The 20,977-nt window shown below is 44.8% G+C and overlaps 1 protein-coding gene across 6 annotated transcripts in view; it reads right to left on the bottom strand.

Annotated features, from left to right (window-relative positions):
* Positions 1 to 19,566, bottom strand: part of Elf2 (E74 like ETS transcription factor 2) — an 85,153-nt gene extending 65,587 nt beyond the window's left edge. For 3 of the 6 annotated variants that reach the window (XM_057757170.1, XM_057757173.1, XM_057757174.1), the window contains exons 1-3: positions 19,326 to 19,566; positions 4,009 to 4,096; positions 1,426 to 1,660 (exon numbers count right to left, since the gene is read on the bottom strand). In XM_057757170.1, coding sequence (XP_057613153.1) covers positions 1,426 to 1,497 — 72 coding nt within the window. In that variant the 5' untranslated portion in view covers positions 1,498 to 1,660; positions 4,009 to 4,096; positions 19,326 to 19,566. Of the gene's footprint in view, positions 1 to 1,425; positions 1,661 to 4,008; positions 4,097 to 19,325 lie in introns of those variants that run through there. The other 3 variants (XM_057757171.1, XM_057757172.1, XM_057757181.1) reach the window with 3 other exon arrangements.
* Between the last annotated feature and the right edge of the window lie 1,411 nt (positions 19,567 to 20,977).

Below are 20,977 nucleotides of genomic sequence, written 5' to 3'. Positions count from 1 at the left end.
GGGCACAGAAAAATAATTTGAAAGAGAAGCAGCACTCACTGGGTGATATCTGATGAGAGAGCCCACCCTGGGCTTGATCTCTGGTAACTCATACCATGGAGGTGATATACAGAAAGTGAATTGGGGGAGGGGGGAGGGATTTGAGTGAATCTTAAAGGAAGATGTTAACCTGGGCTTCCTCTAATGGACTCTGACCCATTTTAGAAGTAGTCTTTAAATACAAAGGGAACATGTAGACTTCGCAAAGGCACTGACAAAAGAAAAGTATGTCCCATGAGTCTTCCCACAGTAGATCCGTGTCTTACAGACCGAACAGACAGCAAGAAAGGAAAATGCTCCAGATCACAGCACACACACGAGTGTCCTCACTGTCATCAGGCAGGACCTGATCCATTCATTATCAGGGCACCAACCCCAGCGACAGCAGCATCTCAGAGAAGAGACTCCCAAGGTGCCGCTGACCAGACAGCTGCACAACAGCGCTGTTACGACTCAGTTTCCACACTCAGTCTCTACCCAAGGGTGGGAAGAGAAAGCAGAGGAGAGAATCTGCTTTCTGCTCCTGCCTCTTCCGTCAGTGCTATCTATCTGTAACAACAAAACAACCAAACACACTTAGAGACTCAAAATCCTACCTGTGTGAGATCCAAAACATTTTCTAGTTAAATACGTAACTGTACATATTAGATTAAAATATCAATCCTGAATTAGACATAACAGAATAACTAAGAAATAAAGATAATACAGAAAGCCGAGCGGTGGTGGTGCACGCCTTTAATCCCAGCACTCGGGAGGCAGAGGCAGGCAGATCTCTGTGAGTTCGAGACCAGCCTGGTCTACAAGAGCTAGTTCCAGGACAGGCTCCAAAACCACAGAGAAACCCTGTCTCGAAAAACCAGGAAAAAAAAAAAGATAATACAGAAAGCAAAGAAAAGCTTCTAACTTAAGATGACTGCAATTTTGGTATTTAAATACATTATTTCTCACTCTCCATAATCTAAGAAAATAGATATTATCAGAAACTTTTTGTTTCCTTTTTTCCAGACAGGGTTTCTTTGTGCAACCGTCCTGGCTGTCCTGGAACTCTCTCTATAGACCAATCTGGCCTCAAACTCACAAAAATCCACCTGCCTCTGCCTCCCAAGTGCTGAGATTAAAGGCATCTGCCGCCACCACCCAGCCAGAAACTTAACTGTTATCTAAACTAATGTAACATCCTTCTTTCCTTCTCTTTCCTCTTCCAAACTCATCTAGCACACACATCTTGCATCATCCGTTCACTGTTACTGACATAAAAACACCTGCACAATTTTCTGCACTGTACATTTCTACTCTCAAATACCCGATTCTGTGATTTATGTCAAGATTAACTCATATATTGATTTCTATTAACAAAACAGAGATAAAATACAGTAAATGCCTAACCTCTTGATTTTCTACTCCATTGCTGGGAAGCTCCAGGACAGAACCTCCACTGTCAACCACTGCCGATGTCATTTTTTATTCCCTGAGGAAGTTCCAAATGGTACGAATCAATGCAATTAGAGTTCATAGATGATGGCCAGGGCTATAGGTTTCATTTTCATGGTTTAATTCAATAGAGATGCAGTAGATTAGACATCCAGAAGTCTAGTCTTCTAAAGATGATAAACCGGAGGGTCTAAAAAGAGGAAAAATTGAAATTGTTAAAAACATATAGTTAAGATATAAGGCAATTTAACTGTTTAATTGAAAAGGATATAGGCCTCTATGACTGTGTCAAAGAAGGAATTAAACAGCACTCTACTTAAAAATTTGAGACTCAAATTCATTAACTTATCAAACAATATTTTACCAAGCTACTGTATAAGGATGGGTACTGTATTATAAAAGACATAATGATAAAACTCCCTTGGGCTGGAGAGATTTCTAGCACTTAAGAGCACTGGCTACTCTTCCGTAGGACCCAGGTTCAGTTCCCAGCATCCACATTGCACCTCACAACCATCTACAGCTACAGCCCCAGTGGATCCAACGCCCTCTTCTGGCCTCCACACCAAGCACACACACGGTGCACAGACATACACGCAGGCCAGACACCCATATACATAATATTAGCACTTCTTTCTTTTATGGAGATGCAATATTATACCAGAATTTGTTTGTTTGTTTTGGTTGGTTCAAGGCAGGGTTTCTCTGGAGTTTCTGAGCCTCTCCCGGAACTTGCTCTATAGACCAAGCTGCCTTCGAACTAAGAGATCCTCCTGTCTCTGCCTCCCAGAGTTCTGGGATTAAGGGTCTGAACCACTGCCTAGCTATTTTAACAGATTTTGTTGTTGTTTTGTTTTTTTGAGACAGGGTTTCTCTGTATAGCCCTGGCTGTCCTGGAATTCTCTCTGTAGATCAGACTATCTCAAACTCAAAGAGATCCACCTGCCTCTGCCTCCAGAGTTCTGGGATTAAAGGTACCACCAATGCTTGGGCAGATTTTTATTTTAATCTGGGCTAGAGATACAGCTCATTGGTTAAGAGTGATGAGTTCAGACAGGAAGTGGTGGCGCACACCTTTAATCCCAGCACTTGGGAGGCAGAGGCAGGTAGGTCTCTGGGAGTTTGAAGCCAGCCTGGTCTACAGAGTGAGTTCCAGGACAGCCAGTACTACACAGAAACACTGTCTCGAAAAACCAAAAAGAAAAAAAGAGTGATGAGTTCAGCCCAGCAGTGGTCACGCACACCTCTAATCCCAGCAAGGGAGGCAGAGCCAATGCTTCCTTCTCAGACACTCACACACAGACACACACGTACTTAAAATTACATCTTTTTTAAAAGATTTATTTATTATGTATACAATGTTCTGTCTGCAAGTATCCCTGCGGGCCAGAAGAGGGCACCTGGTCTCATGATAAAACACTACGTGGCTGCTGAAAATTGAACTCAGGACCTCTGGAAAAGCAGCCAGTACTCTTAACTTTGGAGCCATCACTCCAGCTCCCCAAAAAATCTTTTTGAAAAGCAATTTTTAAACTCTTTTAAGCACTCAACACACTGTTTTACAGAACTGCTCCCTTTACAGACATCACCTTAGAGGGGCTTCTTAAATTTTCCTTCCTCCTCCTTTGTCAAAATGTATTTATTTATACTTTATTTAGCCTGCATGTATGTCTGTGTGTGCTGTCAGAATCCCTGGAACTGGAGTTACAGACAGCTGTGAGCTGCCATGTGGATGCTGGGAATTGAAACTTGGTCCTCTGGAAGGAGAGCCAGGGCTCTTAACCACTGAGCCATTGCTCCAGCAGGAAACCGATACTTCTAATAAATTATTCCATTAATCTCACGCTCATAACTGACTACTGCATCATACCAAATAGAAATAAATAATAAGGAACTTCTGTAACTGTTTACTATAAAATGAAGTACCTGGAAAAAAAGTAGAAAATTCATCTTATACATATTTTTTGTTTATTTAATGTGCATGTGTGTGTGCCTGAGTATATGTATGAACACTGTGTGAATGCAAATGCATGCAGAGGCCAGAAGAGAGAGTCAGGTCCCTGGAACTGGAGTATAGACAGCTGCCATCTGCTGGATGTGGGTGCGAAAAGCTGAACCCAGGTCCTCTGAAAGAGCAGCAAGTGTTCTTAGCCACTGGACTATCTCTCCAGGGACAACTTTTGCATCTTAGGCAGAAAGTTAAAAAGGAAGTGTTAATATCTTAAGACTACAGAAGGAGCCGGAGAGATGTCTCAGAGGTTAAGAGCATTGGCTGCTCTTCTAGAGGTCCTGAGTTCAGTTCCCAGCAATCACATGCTGGCTCACAACCACCTGTAATGAGATCTGGTGCCCTCTTCTGCATGCAGGCATACATGTTGCAGGCAGAATAGTGTATAAATAAAAAATAAAACTTTTTTAAAAAAAGAAAGAAATTAATTGAAGAAAAATCCACAATCCCATCATACTAAAGCTCCCTGTTACTATTTCTAAAATCTGTCTTCCAAATAAATATAACAAACAGAAATAAGCTTTACTTACAATTTGAATGTTAAGTTGTCTAAGCATCCTTCACTGCTTTCCCAACTCGTCAAGTGCTAAAATCTAAACCAGCGGTTCTCTGGAACTACTAGTGGAAAGGAAAAAAATTAAGTATTAACACAATTCTATTTAAAACAAAACAAAGAAACATTTGCCTTAAATAAGTATGACTCAGACAGTAAATACTTAATAAAACAAATCATCGTCAATGGCTGATGGCACATTTCCACAGACGTAAAATCACTACTTCTAGATGGCTAAGGAATCACTAAATAACAACTAAGTAAGGTCAGATCCAACATGCACAGCCTATGTTCCAATCAACCAAAAGGCCTTCCTTTTTATTATTATTTTTAAAAGGAGGGGAGGGTGCACCCCCTGAAACTGGAGTGACAGAAGGTTGTGAGAAACCATGTGTGCACTGGGGTCAAACACAGGTCCTCCAGAAAGGCTCCTGACTGCTGAAGCATCTCTGAAGCCCCAACCAAAAGGTTCTAGAGTGGTGGCACTATACCTCCTTGTGCTGCCAAGTTTTATGCCAACTTGACACAAGCTAGTCACTAGAGAGAAGGGGTCTCAATTGAGAAAATGCCTCAGTAAGGTCTAGGGCCGCCTGTAGAGTATTTCCTTAGTGAGTAACTGACGTGGGAAGGCCCAGTCCATGCTGGGTGTGACCAATCCCTGGCAGGTGGTCCTGAGTGCTGTAAGAATGTATGCTGAGCAAGGCAGGGGAAGCAAGCCAGTAAGCAGCACCCTTCCATGTCTCTGCATCAACTCCTGCCTCTAGGTTCCTGCCCTGTTAAGAGTCCCTGTCCTGACTTCTTTCAATGATGAACAGTGATACGGAACCCTTTCCTCCCCAGCTTGCATTGGTCGTGGTGTTTCATCATAACAATAGAAACCCTAACCAAGGGCTGGAGAGACGTCTTAGAGGTTAAGAACACTGGTTGCTCTTTCAGAGGCCCTGAGTTCAATTCCCAGCATTCACATGGTGGTTCACAACCATCTATGAGATTTGGTACCCTCTTCTGGCATGCAGGCATACATGCAGACAGAATACTGTATTCATAATAAATACATAAATCTTTTAAAAAGCAACAAAAAAGAAACCCTAAGACACTCCCCTTCAGGAGTAAGAAATATAAAGTTTAAACAACAAAACTAAAGAGCTGGAGAGATATGGTTCAGTGGTTAAGAGCACTGACAGCTCTTTCCAGAGGATCCTGGTTCAATTCCCAGCACCCACACAACAGTTAACAACTGTCTGTAACTCCAAGCTCTGACACACTCATACAGACACACATGCAGGCTAAACACCAATGCACATAAAAGAAAATAAATAAATAAAATCAACGAATTAAAAAAAAAACTAAGGCTGAGTAGACCTTTAATCCAGGAGTCAGAGGCAGGCAGATCTCTGTGAGATAGATGGATGGATGGATGGATGGATGGATGGATGGATGGATGGATGGACATTTTTTTTTTTTTTATAGGATGGATATGATAGCTTGTCTTTTGTGTTGTTGTTGGTTTTTATTTTGGAAGACGGTTCTCTGTGTAGCCTTGGTTGTCCTGGAACTTGCTCATTAGACCAGGCTGGCCTAGAACTCAGAGATCTGCCTGCCTCTGCCTCCAGAGTACTGGAGTTAAAGATGTGAGCTACCACCACCCGGCAGTGGTCCATGCCTTTAATTCCAGTATGTAGAAGCCAGCCTGGTCTACATAGCTCAGACAGTTTTTCAAAAACAGAGAAAAACAATTTCCAATATAGTTAATAAATTCCAAGTAAACTGAACTCAAAGAGAACCACACAATAACACACAATATAACCATACTTTTAAAAACTATAGACAGGGCTGGAAAGATGGCTCAGTGGTTAGAACTACAGGACCAAGGTTCAGTTTCCAGCACCTACATGGCAGCTCATAGAAATGTGTAACTACAGTTCCTGGAATCCAACATCATCTTCTGCCCTTGTCAGGCCTGGCATATACATGTTGCACATATGTACAGGTCTTAAACTTAAAAATAATAAACTACTAGAAAACATTATTTTGAGTGAGGTAACCCAGACACAGAAAGACTATTATTACATGTATTCACTCATAGGTGGTTTTAAAACATAAAGCAAAGAAAGCCAGCCTACAAACCACAATCCCAGAGAACTTAGATAACAATGCTGACACTAAGAGAGACTTACATAGATCTAATCTACATGGGAAGTAGAAAAAGACAAGATCTCCTGAGTAAATTGGGAGCATGGGGACCTTGGGGGAGGATTGAAGGGGGAGGGGAGAGGCAGGGAGGGGAGCAGAGAAAAATGTAGAGCTCAATAAATATCAATTAAGGGCTGGAGAGATGGCTCAGTGGTTAAGAGCGCCGCCTGCTCTTCCAAAGGTCCTGAGTTCAATTCCCAGCAACCACATGGTGGCTCACAACCATCTGTAATGGGGTCTGGTACCTTCTTCTGGCCTGCAGACATACACAAAGACAGAATATTGTATACATAATAAATAAATATTTAAAAATAAATAAATAAATGAATATCAATTAAAAAAATTTAAAAACCCTAGCCTAGCATTGGTGACACACAATTTAATCTTAGCACTTGAGAGGCAGGTGGATTTCTGTGAGTTCAAGGCCAGTCTGATCTGCAAGAGTGTGACCAAAATTAAATCAAGACCAGATAAACAAATTAAATAGATCTATAACCCATAAGGAAATAGAAGCAGTCATTAAAAGCCTCCACCAAAAAAAGCCCAGAACCAGATGGTTTCAGCACAGAATTCTACCAGAATTTCTTTTTTTAAAAATATTTATTTATTTATTTATTATGTATACAATATTCTGTCTGTGTGTATGCCTGCAGGCCAGAAGAGGGCACCAGACCTCATTACAGATGGTTGTGAGCCACCATGTGGTTGCTGGGAATTGAACTCAGGACCTTTGGAAGAGCAGTCAGTGCTCTTAACCGCTGAGCTGTCTCTCCAATCCTCTACCAGAATTTCAAAGACAAGCTAATCCCGATACTCCTCAAATCATTCCACGCAATAGAAACAGGAGGAACACTGCTAAACTGTTTTTGAGGCTACAGTTACCCTGATACCCAAACCACACAAAGACACAACTAAGAAATAGAATTACAGACCAATCTCCCTTATGAACATTGATGTAAAAATAATCAATAAAATATAGGCAAACTGAATCCAAGAACACATCACAAAAATCACCCAACATGATTAAGTAGGATTCCTCCCAGAGATGCAGGGATGGTTCAATATACAAAAATTCGTCAATGTAATCCACCATAAAAACAAACTGAAAGAAAAAAAAAAGAAACACATGATCACCTCATTGGATGCTGAAAAAGTCTTCGACAAAATCCAACACCCCTTCATGATAAAGGTCTTGGAGAAATCAGGGCTACAAGGAACATTCCTAAATATAATAAAGGCAATATACAGCAAAACAACACCCAACATCAAACTAAATGCAGAGAAACTTAAAGCGATTCCACTAAAATCAGGAACAAGACAAGGATCCACTCGCTCCATATCTATTTAATATAGTACTCAAAGTCCTAGCTAGAGCAGAAAGACAACAAAAGGAGATCAAGGGGATACAAACTCGAAAGGAAGAAGTCAAACTTCCACTATTTGCTGATTATAAGATAGTATACATAAGTGACCACAAAAAAATTCTAACAGGGAACTCCTACAGCTGATAAATATCTTCAGTAACATGGCAGGATACAATCTTAACTCAAAAAAAAAAAAAACAGTAGCCTGCCTATACAGATGATAAATGGGCTGAGAAAGGAATCAGAAAACCATCACCCTTCACAATAGCCACAAACAACATAAAGTATCTTGCGGTAACTCTAACCAAACAAGTGAAAGACTTGTATGACAAAAACCTTAAGTCTTTGAAGAAAGAAATTGAAGAAGATATCAGAAAATGTAAAGATCTCCCATACCCATGGGTAAGTAGAATTAACATAGTAAATCTTACCAAAAGCAATCTATGGATTCAATGTAATCCCCAAAATCCCTGCACAATTCTTCACAGACCTCGAAAGAACAATATGAAATTTCATATGGAGAAACAAAAAACCCAGGATAGCCAAAACAGCCCTGTACAATAAAGGAACTTCTTGAGGCATCACCATCCATGAGTTCAAGCTGTATTATAAAGCTATAGTAATGAAAACAGCTTGGTATTGGTATAAAAAAAAGAAAGGTGGTCTAACGGAATTGAATCGAAGATCCTGATATTAAACCACATACCTATGAACAACTGATTTTTTTTAAAAAAAGAAGCTAAAAATATAAAATGGAAAAAGAAAGCATCTTCAACAAATGTTGACGATGACATGTAGAAGAACGCAAATAGATCCATATCTATCACCATGTACAAAACTCAAGTCCATACAGATCAAAGACCTCAACATAAAGCCAGCCACACTGAATCTCATAGAAGAGCACAGGCATTGAGAGCAACAATTAATAAATGGGACCTCCTGAAACTGAGAAGCTTCTGTAAAGCAATGGACACAGTCAACAAGACAAAACAACAGCCTACAGAATGGGAAAAGATCTTCACCAGCTCTACATCTGACAAAGGGCTGATCTCCAAAATATGCAAAGAACTCAAGAAACTAGACATCAAACTACCAAACCAATTAAAAAATGGGGTACACATCTAAACAGAGAATTCTCAACAGAAGAATCTCAAATGGCCAAAAGACACTTGAGGAAATGCTCAACACCCTTACTCCTCTGGGAAATGCAAATCAAAACAACTCTTTGGCTAAGATCAAAAACACTGATGACAGCTTATGCTGGAGAAGATGTGGAGTAAGGGGAACACTCCTCTACTGTTGGTAGAGTGCAAACTTGTACAGCCGTTGTGGAAATAAGTATGGTGATTTCTCAGAAAATTAGGACTCAGTCTATATAAAGACCCAGCAATACCACTTTGGGGCATATACCCAAAACAGGCACAATCACACAAGAACATCTGCTCAACTATGTTCATAGCAACATTGTCATAGCCAGAACCTGGAAACAACCTAGATGCCCCTCAATCAAAGAACAGATAAAGAAAGTGTGGCACATTTACACAATGGAGTATTACTCAGTGGAAAAAAAAATCTTGAAATTTGCAGGCAAATGAACAGAACTAGAAAAAAAATCATCCTGAGGTAGCCCGGACCCAGAAAGACAAACAGGTATGTACTCACTCCTAAGTGGACACCAAACATAAAGCGAGGGATAACCAGCCTATAGGCCACAATCCCAGAGAAGCTAGAATCTTCTCCCAGTAGTAGATGGAAACAGATGCAGAGATCCACAACTAACCACAGGGCAACCTCCAGTGGAAGAGGGAGGAGCGATAATATGAACAAAGGGGTCAAGCCCATGATGGAGAAACCCACAGAATCAGCTGACCCGAAATAGTGGGAGATCACTGACTCCGACTGACAGCTGTGGAACCTGCACAGGACTGAACTAGACCCCTGAATACAGGTGACAGTGGTGTGGCTTGGGCAGTATGTGGGGTCACCAGCAGGATCTAACTCTAATGCATGCTTCCCAGGGGAAGACTCACCCTCTCTAAGTGGGTGGGGGAAGGAGGGAGGGGAAACTGGGATTGGCATGCAAAAAGTAAACAAAAAAATCCATAAATTCAAAATAATTAAATAAATGTGAGGATAACCCTTCCACAAAAAAAGTGTTCCAAGACAGAACTACACAGTGAAGCCCTGTCTAAAAAAATAAATAAATAAATAAATAAATAAATAAATGATAAACATTATTTAAATATTAAAGACAAAGAAATTTGGAAACATGAGAGAAATGATTTGTCTCATGTGAGGGTTCCTCAAAAGATCATCAGGAACTATGTCGTCAAATTTTGTGGTCAGAAGTCTGACAAATATATTCAAAGAACCAAGAGAAAAAAATGCTGTCAACAAAGACCCCTAGATTCTGCAGAACTGTCCTTCAAAAGCAGAGGCATGACAACAGCGTCAGACAAGACGCAGAGTTCACTGCTGTAAGCAGAGCAGGACACAGGGCAGCGCCTGCGCAGACTGAGTGCTGCTGGGAACACTTCCTCTCACCTTCGTTTCTGTGTGCTTTAAGAGACTAACAAGCTTGTCCAAAATATTTTTTGTGTAAAAGCCAAGATAATAATATAAATTTCATTTAACTACAGATTTTATTTTTTATTTAACTCAATGAGAAAAAAATTTGGTTTGTTTGGGGGCTCACATGCATGAAGGCCAAAGTCTTGTGACATCAAACTGAAAGAGATGGAGGACCATAAAGGAGTTTTTGTTTTCCTGGTGTTGGAGACTGAACACAGGGTTCTGTGCAAAAAGCAAGTCTATCACTGAGCTAGCTATATTATATCACCAGCCCAGAAGCAGAGGGTTCTGTTTTATGAGCATTGGTGGTTTGCCTGCATTTGCATGTATGTCTGTGTGAGGGTGTCAAACCTTAGAGTTGTGAGCTGCCATGTGGGTGCCAGGAATTGAACCCGAGTCCTTTGGAAGAATAGTCAGTGCACTTAACAGCTGAGCCATCTCTCCAGACCTAGAGAAGTGGAGTTTTTATGTTACTAAAAATCACACTGCCGAAACTCAAATTAGTGTTCAAATAGCATTCTTGCAGGTTAGTAAATGTAACTCCAATGGTAAACATAAAAAAAATAGTTACAGGACACGTAACAGGAAATGAGAAATTTAAAGATTCTACTAAAAAAATCAATTACATACAAAAGGGAACAATAATACAAAAAAATGAGGACCAAGAATCCTGGTGCCGTATAGCAAATATGTGGAAAATTTAGGGACCTATCTCTATTACTAAACACTACAATCCTGTCGGTGACTTTAACAATGAGCACAGAGACAAGAGGACAAATCAACAAGACATGGCTGCCAGCATGTACCATCAGAGCTCAGGATGAAACTTCCGCCCAGCTTCGACCTCCTAACCTTTCACGTATGCTCCAACGCTGGGCAGAGCAGCTGAGGGTCAGGAAAGGTACATGGAAAAGGCTCCTGTTCAGGTAAAGGTACTAAAAGTTACCGTTCTTTATTTTTTGTTTGTTTTGCTTTTTGAGACAGGATTTCTTTGAAGGCCTGGCTGTCCGAGAACTCACTCTGTAGACCTCGCTGGCCTGGAACTCAACCTGCCTCTGCTTCCCAAGTGCGGATTAAAGGCCACTCTCACCCAGCAAAGTGGCAGCTTTATACACAATGGTATTTGATTTTTAGACAAACCTTAAGGAAGACATTTCCAGCGGAAAACTTATTTTTCCTGTTATTCCTTATAAGACCATACACCATTTACATAAAATCCTATATATAACATTTACCCGCCCTCTGTTAAAAGGAAAAAGAAAAAAAATCCTGCTGTAAACTAATTCCCTAGCCTGGAAAGGGTCGCTGCACTACTTTTCCTGGGGCTTTCTCCACACTTGGAAAAAAGAAACAAACAAATGTTCCTTAGGGTGCACTTCAAAGGTCTTCCTTCTCTGGCCAGCTGACCTCTGACCTCTCCTACCTGGGCTGGCTGCTCCAGGCACACAGGTACTCAGTCCTCCAGCCTAGCAGTGGCTTCAACACTGTCAACAGGATGGACAACATTCCTTCAGAGGCACTTCCTTCACTTTCCACCTTCTCATCTGCACACAGCCCTCTTACCATTCCCTGTCTAAAACCACGGTGCCCTGTTATGTGCGCTCGCTGTCTTTATCACGCTCTAAAGTCACCTTGCTTGAGTGTTTAACGCCTGTCTCCCCTTCCAAAATATAAAACCCATTAGAACAGTAAAATCACAGTTACTTTGTCTACTAGTAACAATATCTTCCAAAAAACCTAAAATGCTACTTTGTTCAAGGTTTGTTTAAATTATGTGTACCTGTGCCCAAGCCCAGATACATAAGATGGCGAGAAAGAGGTGACGGATGCCCACCATGCCAGCCCCCATGTGGAGAGCTGTGAAGACTCTGACACCTTAGAACTACTCCACCCACACTGTACTCTTCGGGCTCTTCAGTCTTATGATTCCTTATGTTTGTTGTGTCTGCTTTACAGGAGACTGATCCACAGCAGGAAGTAGGAACAAGAAGCAGTCATCTGTACTTTATTTCCAGTTCACAGAATGATTAGATTGCAAAATGATCTGTCTTCTTTTTTAGATTTTTAAATTTATTTTATGTGTATGAGTGTTCTGCCTGAATGTACGCTTGTGCACCACATGCATAAGTGCCTGGGGCCCACAGGGGTCAGAAGAGGGCGTCAGATCCTCGGAACCAGAGTTAGGAATGATTGTGAGCCACCATGTGCAATAAACCTGGATCCACTGCAAGGATTCGCAAATGCTCATAACAGCTGAGCCATCTCACTAGGTCCCTGATAGATCGTTTACATCTATACTGATTCTTAGGGCCAATGACAAGTCTTGGGTGGAAGTGCTTGCTGCCAAATCCAACTTCTTGAGTTCTGTCCCCAGGAACCACATGGTAGAATTGCATGCAAGCTGTCTTCTAGCCTCCACAGCAATGCACACCCATTCAAAATAAATAAATGTAACTAAAACTTTAGTTAATGTTTCAAATATATATGCTGCTCAATATATCTGTCAATAACCATTAGTAATGATATAAAAGTTGAAAACTGTTTAAACTATCCATGAGTCAGGCGGTGGTGGCACATGCCTTTAATCCCAGCACTTGGGAGGCAGAGGCAGACAGATCTCTGTGAGTTCAAGGCCAGCCTGGGCTACAGAGAGAGTTCCAGAACAAACTCCAAAGCTACAAAGAGAAACCCTGTCTCGAAAAGCAATAAATAAATAAATTAGATAGATAGATAGATAGATAGATAGATAGATAGATAGATAGATAGATAAATTTAAAAGTTTATGCCAGGTGTGGAGGTGCATGACTTTAATCCCGGAATTCATGAGACAGAGGCAGGTGGATCTCTGTGCCTTTGAGGTCATCCTGGTCTACAAAACGAGCTCTAGGACAGTCAGAGTTTTTACACAGAGAAATGCTGTCTCAAAAAACAAAAAGGAGAAAGAAAAATTTCTTCAAGCTGAACAACTCAAATCCATGAACAGAAATGCATACAAAGGATTATATATAAACATGCAGTAAATATAAAATGCTCTTTTAAAATACACACGACTGAGAAAGAAAGCAGAAGTCCTGAAGAGAGGGACAGAGCGGTGGCGCCTGACTGCAGACTCAGCTGTACAGAGGCTGACTTGAGGGTCACGTGCCACAGTTCCAGACTACCAGGGGCCCTGCAGCAAGGTCCCATCTCAAGACAACAAAGGAAAAATAAACACAGAAGGCTGTGCTAGTGCACACAAACTACTGCTAACAGACAGGATGGGAGGACGGCAGCTAGACTGCAGCCAAGTTTCTAAGTCAGAATGAAGTTGTTCTTGATCTAAAATAGATTATAATAAAGTAAAAACTATACTGTTGCATATGGTAGCAAATACTGGAAGCGCCAGCACTCAGCACGTTGAGGTAGGAGCATTGTGCTGAATTCAAAGAGAGCAACAGGCCAGCCTGGAGAGAGTCTATCTTTAAGGGGAAGGAAACAAATAGCATAAGAAAGGGAAGTTCCAATAGCACACTGGGAAGTCTGGTAGGTATAACAGAGGCTGGCCTCTGACCACGAGAGCTCTGCAGCACAGGTGCACATGCACACACAAATTTATAAATTACTTGATTGCTCATCGGTATGAGAACCCGCTCACTAAGGGTCGAACGATTGATTTCTCATGCAGGTAGTTCTAGACATAAAAAAGCTATTTAGAGACAACATAAAAAAGCTATTGGTGGCAGCTGGCCTTCAATCCCAGCACTCAGGAGGCAGATACAGGCAGATTTCCATAAATTCAAGGCTAGCCTAGCCTACAGAGTTCTAAGACAGTCAGAGATGTACAGAGAAACTCAGGGGTGAGGGTGGGTCTTGGGGAGGACCAGAGTTCAATCCCAGCTTACAACGGCCTGGAACACCAGCTCCAGAGGACTCACACCTTTGGGGGGGGGGGGCAGACCACGACACAGAGACAGAATTAGTAGTAGTAATAACAACAGCAACAACAACAACAACGAGCTAGGAGCCAGCCAGAGAACAAGACTGTGAACTGCAATCCCCTATGATTTCTGCTTCAAGCTCCTGCCTTGGCTTCCTCCATGATGAACTGTAACAGAGTGAGACCAATCCTCAAATTAATTCATTCCCAAAGAAAAAAGCCCAGGCCTGATGCCTTCACTGGTAAATTCTATCAAATGTATTCAGAGAATAATACCAGCCCTTCACAAAGCCTCACAGAAAACGAGAGGCAGAAACACTCGACTCATCCTCAAGGTCAGTGTAACTCCAGAACTAAACCAAAGGGGACAGCACTTCACTTCTGGCTAAAATAAAGAGTAAATCAAAATATATATAATGAAAAAATATTAGAAAAATACATTTAGCAAGAAAAGAAATATAGTCAATATCCCTTATAAACAGACATAAAAATAAGTCAAATACCATTAAATCAAAATCCATCAACATATAATTGTTTGCATTGACCAAGGGAATTTATCCTGGGACCCTGCTTCAGACTTGAAATGTCAAATGACAAAATAATAACATATTATTGGAATAAAGGACAAACCATATTATCTTATAGTTACCAATCATACTAACATAGGACTGAAGGACTTCCCAAAAATTGGAGACTTTCAAAGCTAACCAAGGACAGTCCCTGGTAAACTGTCACAGCTGGTGATGCCAAGAGACATGGAAAGAGCCGTGACTGGTCCAATACCCATGAAAGTTTAACACCACCACAGCAGAGGAGCACCATCTACAAACGCAGCTACAGCCAGCTCTGCACCTAGATACAGAGACTCATCAAACTCTCTCCTCCTACCAACCTGGCAGATGCCATGCAGGCTTTCGCTCCCTGCTGATTAGCCTTGCGGTTCTACCGAAAGGAAGGAAAGAAAAGAGGAAAACTGGAAAGTATTCTGATTAGGACAATGCAAAGATACCTTCACAGGTTATATGGTACTGTATGTAAAACACTGCAGAATGCTAGGACTGAAGGCATGCCTCACCACCGCCCAGTTTCCAGCTTCTTTTTTAAAGTGTAAGGTTTACTCACACTTTACAAGAACGTAAAACCCTAAGTGAAGACTTTAGATCAGTAAATAAAATTCTCATGTTCAATGTGGTAAGATAGGAATTCTCCCCAAACTGATGTATATTCAAAACAATCTCTACCAAAACTCAAGTGGCTTTTTTTCAGATGCAGATTGCCCAACCCTAAAATTATTTATAAAAAAAATTAAAATGGGCCAGGTGGTGGTGGCACACATCTTTAATCCCAGTATTCAGGAGGCAGAAACAGGCAGATCTCTGTGAGTTCAAGGCCATCCTGGTCTATAGAGAGTTCCAAGACAGACAGGGTTCCAGGGGCTGGGGAGATGGTCTAGTGGTTAAGAGCCCTGGCTGCTCTTCCAAAGGCCCAGGGTTCAATTCCCAGCACCCACACGGCAGCTCCAGTTCCAGGGGATCTGACACCTTCACAAAGACATACATGAAGGAAAAATACCAACACGCATAAAGTAAATAAATACACTTTAAAAAATAAATAAAATAAAAATGGACCATAAGTTGACTAGCTGTGGCATCAAAAGAGATGAATGGCTGCAAACATAACTTGGTGGTTGAGTTAGGCATGGTTTGTCGTTTAGCATGTTTTTTGTTTGTTGTTTTTTTTTCCAGACAGTGTCTCTGTGTAGCTTGGGCTGTCCTGGAACTCACTCAGTAGACCAGGCTGACCTCGAACTCACAGACATCAGCCTGCTTCGGTCTCTGCCTCTAAAGTACTGGGATTAAAGGCGTGCACCACCACCACCTGGCCTTGTTTAGCATGTTTAACAAACCGTACGATAGGAGAGAACAATTATGATTACTGACTATATGAAAAGATAATAACACTATAAATAGTAAGGAAATAGTAACTCAAAACTTCAATGAACTGGTCACTTCATATCCACATGACCACATCATATCAGTTTTAATTGAAAAGGACAGACAATAATAAGTGTTGACAAGGAATTGGAGGGATGGCTCAGCTGTTGAGAGCACTGACTATTCTTCCAGAGGACCCTGGTTCAATTCCAACTACTCACATAGCAGCTCACAACTCTTTGTAACTCCAGTTCCTGGAGAGCCAAGCAAAACACCAATGCACATAAAATTTAATTAATTAATTAATTGTTGACAGGACATGAAGAAAACTTGGCTTCTCAAATACATGACTGTTGAGCATGCAACATGGTACTGCCACTTTGAGAAATAATTTGAAGCTTTCTCTGAAAGCTAAGCAAGACACAGTAATTCTCTTTCCATGTGTTTACTCATAAAAAGGAAACCATACATCCACATAAAGACTTGTAAATAAACATTCAAGGTGTCATCACTTTAAACGGCCTGAAACTGGAAACAATTCAAATACCTATCAACTGTCCAACTGGCAAATGTGGTATAGCCATAAAATAGATATTACTTATCAGCAAATAAAAGGAATAAAGTCCCAATACATGCTACAATATAGAAAAGTCTCAAAAGTATGCTAAGTGAAAGACATCAAACCTAAAAAATAGACATGATCCCACAATGCAGAACGGCCAGAGGAAGTAAACAGAGGGAGCAGGACAAACTGGTGACTGCCCAGGCAGGGCTGGGACTTTGGGGATTGGAGACCAACCATAAACAGGCTGCAGAATATTTTCGGGTGGACATAAAACCGTATTCTAAAGAAAACCTGTGACAGTCTCAATCCTATACATTTATTAAGAACTACTGAATTATATGCTCAAAATGAATAAATTAAATTTTTTTTTGTTTTTTCTTTGTTTTGTTTTTTGAGGCAGGGTTTCTCTCTCCTGGAACTCGCTCTGTAGACCAGGCTGGCCTCAAACTGGATGAATTATTTTTGACAGTGTGCCAAAAGACTGAGTTCTTTAACAATACCGCTCCAAAGAGAAATGAAAGCAAACACACACGAAAGTTTGAGGAAAAATATTACTCACAATAGCCGAGAGATGGAAGCTCAAGACCCTATCCACTGGCAGACATAAGGAAATGCCCATGCAAAGGAGCATTACTCAGCAAAACAGTAACAATGCAGTGCTGACACATGCCACGACATGCACAAATTCAAACACTGTATGCTGTGTTAAGGAGCCCAACCACAAAGACTACATTCTGTACTTGTGTACTTACATGAAATATTGACAAATGCCTAGAGATACAAAGGAGATGAAGTGATTGGTTACTCAGAGCCAGTGAGGGGCAAAATTGAGTGACAGCTAATGGGTATAAGAACTGGTCGGCTAGTTTCTTGAGTCGGTGGTACTAAGGATCGACTCAGCGCCTCCCCCACATAAAGCCAACGCAACATCACTGGGTCACATTGCTGACCTATATGATGATTTTAGGTATAAAAACATACTTTAAATTTGAGGACAGTAATTGTGCAACTCTGAATATACCTTAAAACTCCACTGAACACGTACATTTATAATCAATTAAATGGTATGTGGATAGTATTTTAATGCTTCTACCTCTCCCCACTCAGGCCCATTCACACACACACACAAAAAAAAGATACACAACCTGTAAACAGGTAAAATCACCAACCCTGATTTGATAGTCCCATCACAACCACTGAAGAAACCTGGGATAGAAAAACTCCAAAGTTTCAAATTCTTTCTAAAACATGCTCTGCGTATTTTGTAACTGTCCATGCCTTCAAAGTACAATGATTAATCCAAGCAGTCAAGTCTAAAGTAGGATAACACTGCATGCCTTTAACCGCAGCACTTGGGAGGTAGAGGCACAGGCAGGCGGATCTCTGTGAGTTTGAGGGCCTGATCTACACGGCAAGTTCCAGGACAACCAAGGCTCCAGAGAGACCCTATCCTGCTTCGAAACCCCGCCTCCCCCCTCCAAAAAAAGTAACATTAAATAATGAAATTTTAATAGTTGAAGACACTTCAAATTTCTACTTCTCGTATTTACTGGATGTACCAACTACAGCCACATGAATGAACTGCACTGCCTTCTATAAACCTTATTTCTAGTCTCACATGTAGTCAGTCAACGCTCTGAAGAAACTGTAACCCACAAATACACAATCTTATCTCAGTAAGGCCCGGACCGACATTGTTCCGATCCTGGCACTTAGGGAAAGTGAGAAATCTGCCTCCTAAAGAGACTCGGAGAAAAAGAAAAGCAAAAATCTGAAGCTCAAAGGAGCGACTTCTCTTAGGTTCTCACTGCCGGATTAAAACAGAAACCACAGAGTAATGTCATCTACACGAGAAAGATGTCCCGGGGTTGCAGTGACGCGGCTCCCATTTTACTCTCACTGTATAGAGTACTAAGAACTTAAAGAAAGGCTATTCCGTTGAGAACGTGGCTCTCTGAAGACAGCCCAGCAAGTTGGCCCACGAGGGGCATCGGAAACTGCCCTGGGGCTGACTCCCGGCACCGGGGGTTATTTTTCTGTCTTTTGCTGGCAGAGTGAAAATGTCCCACTGGAGCCTTGAGTGAGTCCGGCCGCCGCGCGCGTAGCGCGTGGGGCAGAGGCGGTACTAAGGCGCGCGGAGCGCCCACGACACTCGCGGCGAGGTCTCGCAGGGCCAGCTCCGCCGGCAGGGGACCCGGGAGGCGGGCACCGGACCAGGGCGCTCCGAAGAGCCCCGAGGTTTTTTGTTGTTGTTTTGTTGCAAATGCAGATCGTGATCGCAGAGCCCTGCTCCCCCGGGGACCAGGAGGCGCCGGCGGCGGCAGAGGGCTCGCGGAGAGTGAGAATAAAAGAACAGCGGGGTACAACCTGTCGTGCCCGCCCGGGCGGCGGGGTGCAGGCCCGACGGCGACGGAAACTGCCGCCCGGGACGCGCTTCCCCCCGCAGCCCGGCCGCCGGGCGATGACTGGCGCTGCGAGGTAAACAGCGCGCGCCGCGGTCCCTGGGCGCCACGACCGTTGCCCCGGGCCGCTCCGGTGCGGGCTCCCGCCCTGCCCCCAGCTCCGCCGGTGTCACCGCCCCAGCCTCCGGAAAGCCCCTCCGCGGCCGCCGGAGCAAACAACACAGGCGCGGGGCGGGGGCGCCCGGGAGGAGGCGACACTCGGGACGGCCGGGCTGGGTCGCCGCGCCCTCCCTCTCCCTCCCGCTCGCTCGCTCGCTCCCGCCGGCCTCGGCCGTCCCCGCGCTCTTACCTGCTCTCCCTCCACGTCGCCGAGACCCTTGCCCTTCCCTTCAGGGCCACAGATCGGCCGAGCCGCCGCAGACGCCCGCCGTTGGCCGGGCGTCCTGCGGGAAGCCGAAGGGGGCCTCCCCGGGCCACCGCGCGAGCCGCTCCGCACCGCAGGACCAGACAAAACCGCGCTGCGCCCCACCGCCGCCACCACCGCGCGCACCGCCCCACAGACCCCCCCAACCGCCGAGGCGACGGAGGCGACACAACCCGGCGCGGGGAAGCAGCGGCCGGCCCCCGCCCTCCGCACCCGCCTCGACTCCTCCCCCTCGGCCTCCTGCCGCCGCCACCAGGACACTGGAGTCCGCCTCCCCCACCCGGCCGCCCCGCGCGCTCCTCCCTCCCCGCGCGCCGCCGGGGAGGCGACACCGCCAGTCACCGCAGCGCCTGTCAAACCGGGCCGGCTATTTATACTCCCCGCCGCCCTCGGGTCCCCCGCAGCCCGCCTCCTGCGCTCTCGAATCCCGCCCTCTCCTCCGCGCCCAACTTCGCCGGAACCCGCCTGCTCAGGTGGACACGCTCGCCACTCGTCCCGCTCCGCGTCCCCGGGGCTTCTCCAACACCCCCACGTCGCGCGCTCTGCCTTGCGGCCGCGGGACGGGCGCGTGGGGACGGCAGGGCCGCGCGTGCACCTGCAGCCGGGCCGGGACGACACGCGCACCCCTTGGGTCCACTCTCGGGTCTCTGCTGTCACCCCTCATCCCCCCCCCCTCCCATCTCGGGGTTCCCTTCCCAGGTCTTGGCGTGACCGCTCCGCACTAGGACTACGCGTTAGGGAAGTGAGGCTTTGGAAAATAAAACTCTTGTCAGCGCGGGCGTTCAGAGTCCCCGCGCGTCTCCGCGCTCACTGGATGGTGGTGGCGCGGGCGGGCGGGCGGGCGGGCAGCAGCGCGCGGCCCGCCCCACCCGGCCACTGACGCACGTGGCGCCCCGCCCCGCCCGCTCGGCGACCGGGGGCGCCGCCCGCTCCGCCTCCCGGCTCGTCCACAGCGGACCCCGCCCCGTTCCCAGAAATTACCACCGCCCAACGGCCGGGCTGCGCGGCGGTTGGTGCCCGAGGTGGCCGGCGGGCGGGCGGGCGGCCCAGCGCGCAGCTGCGGAGCGCGGCGGGCGGCCCCCCGTTCGGGGAGGGGGGGAGTCGTCCCGGGGAGCCGCGACCGCCCGCCCCAGCCTTTGTCGCTCCTCGCTCCGTCCGCCACCGAGAAGTAACTCAAGTCCCGGGATCTTCGGGGCCAGGGTGAAGGAGCGCGTGCGAGTGGAGGAGGAAGAGGATCTTGTTCCAAGTGTCCGCGAATTGGGGGGGGGGGAGGAAATAAAAAGGGGAAGCCAGCGGGAGCTGCAGGCTTCTGGTTTGCACACTTTCACACAAAGGGGAGCCTCTGAGCAGGGCACTCTCACGCGCCTTCCAGGGCACAAAAGCCAATGACACGGTGCCCGGGATGTCCTGCGTTTGCAGCGGCTCGCTAATGGTCTTTCTTAGGCGCAGTTATGCATGCAAACACCCGGGTCTCTTCCCCCCCCACCGCCACCATTCCCCGCCGCCGCGGCTTGTATTCGTTTCTTTAACAAAGAGCATCGGCGGCTGTCCCGGTGCGCGCGGGGGCTGATCCTGCT

This window comes from Chionomys nivalis, chromosome 24 (assembly GCF_950005125.1).
Source record: "Chionomys nivalis chromosome 24, mChiNiv1.1, whole genome shotgun sequence".
NCBI lineage: Eukaryota > Metazoa > Chordata > Mammalia > Rodentia > Cricetidae > Chionomys > Chionomys nivalis.
The sequence above is the reverse complement of the archived record's forward strand: the minus strand, read 5'-3'. Positions and strand labels throughout refer to the sequence as shown.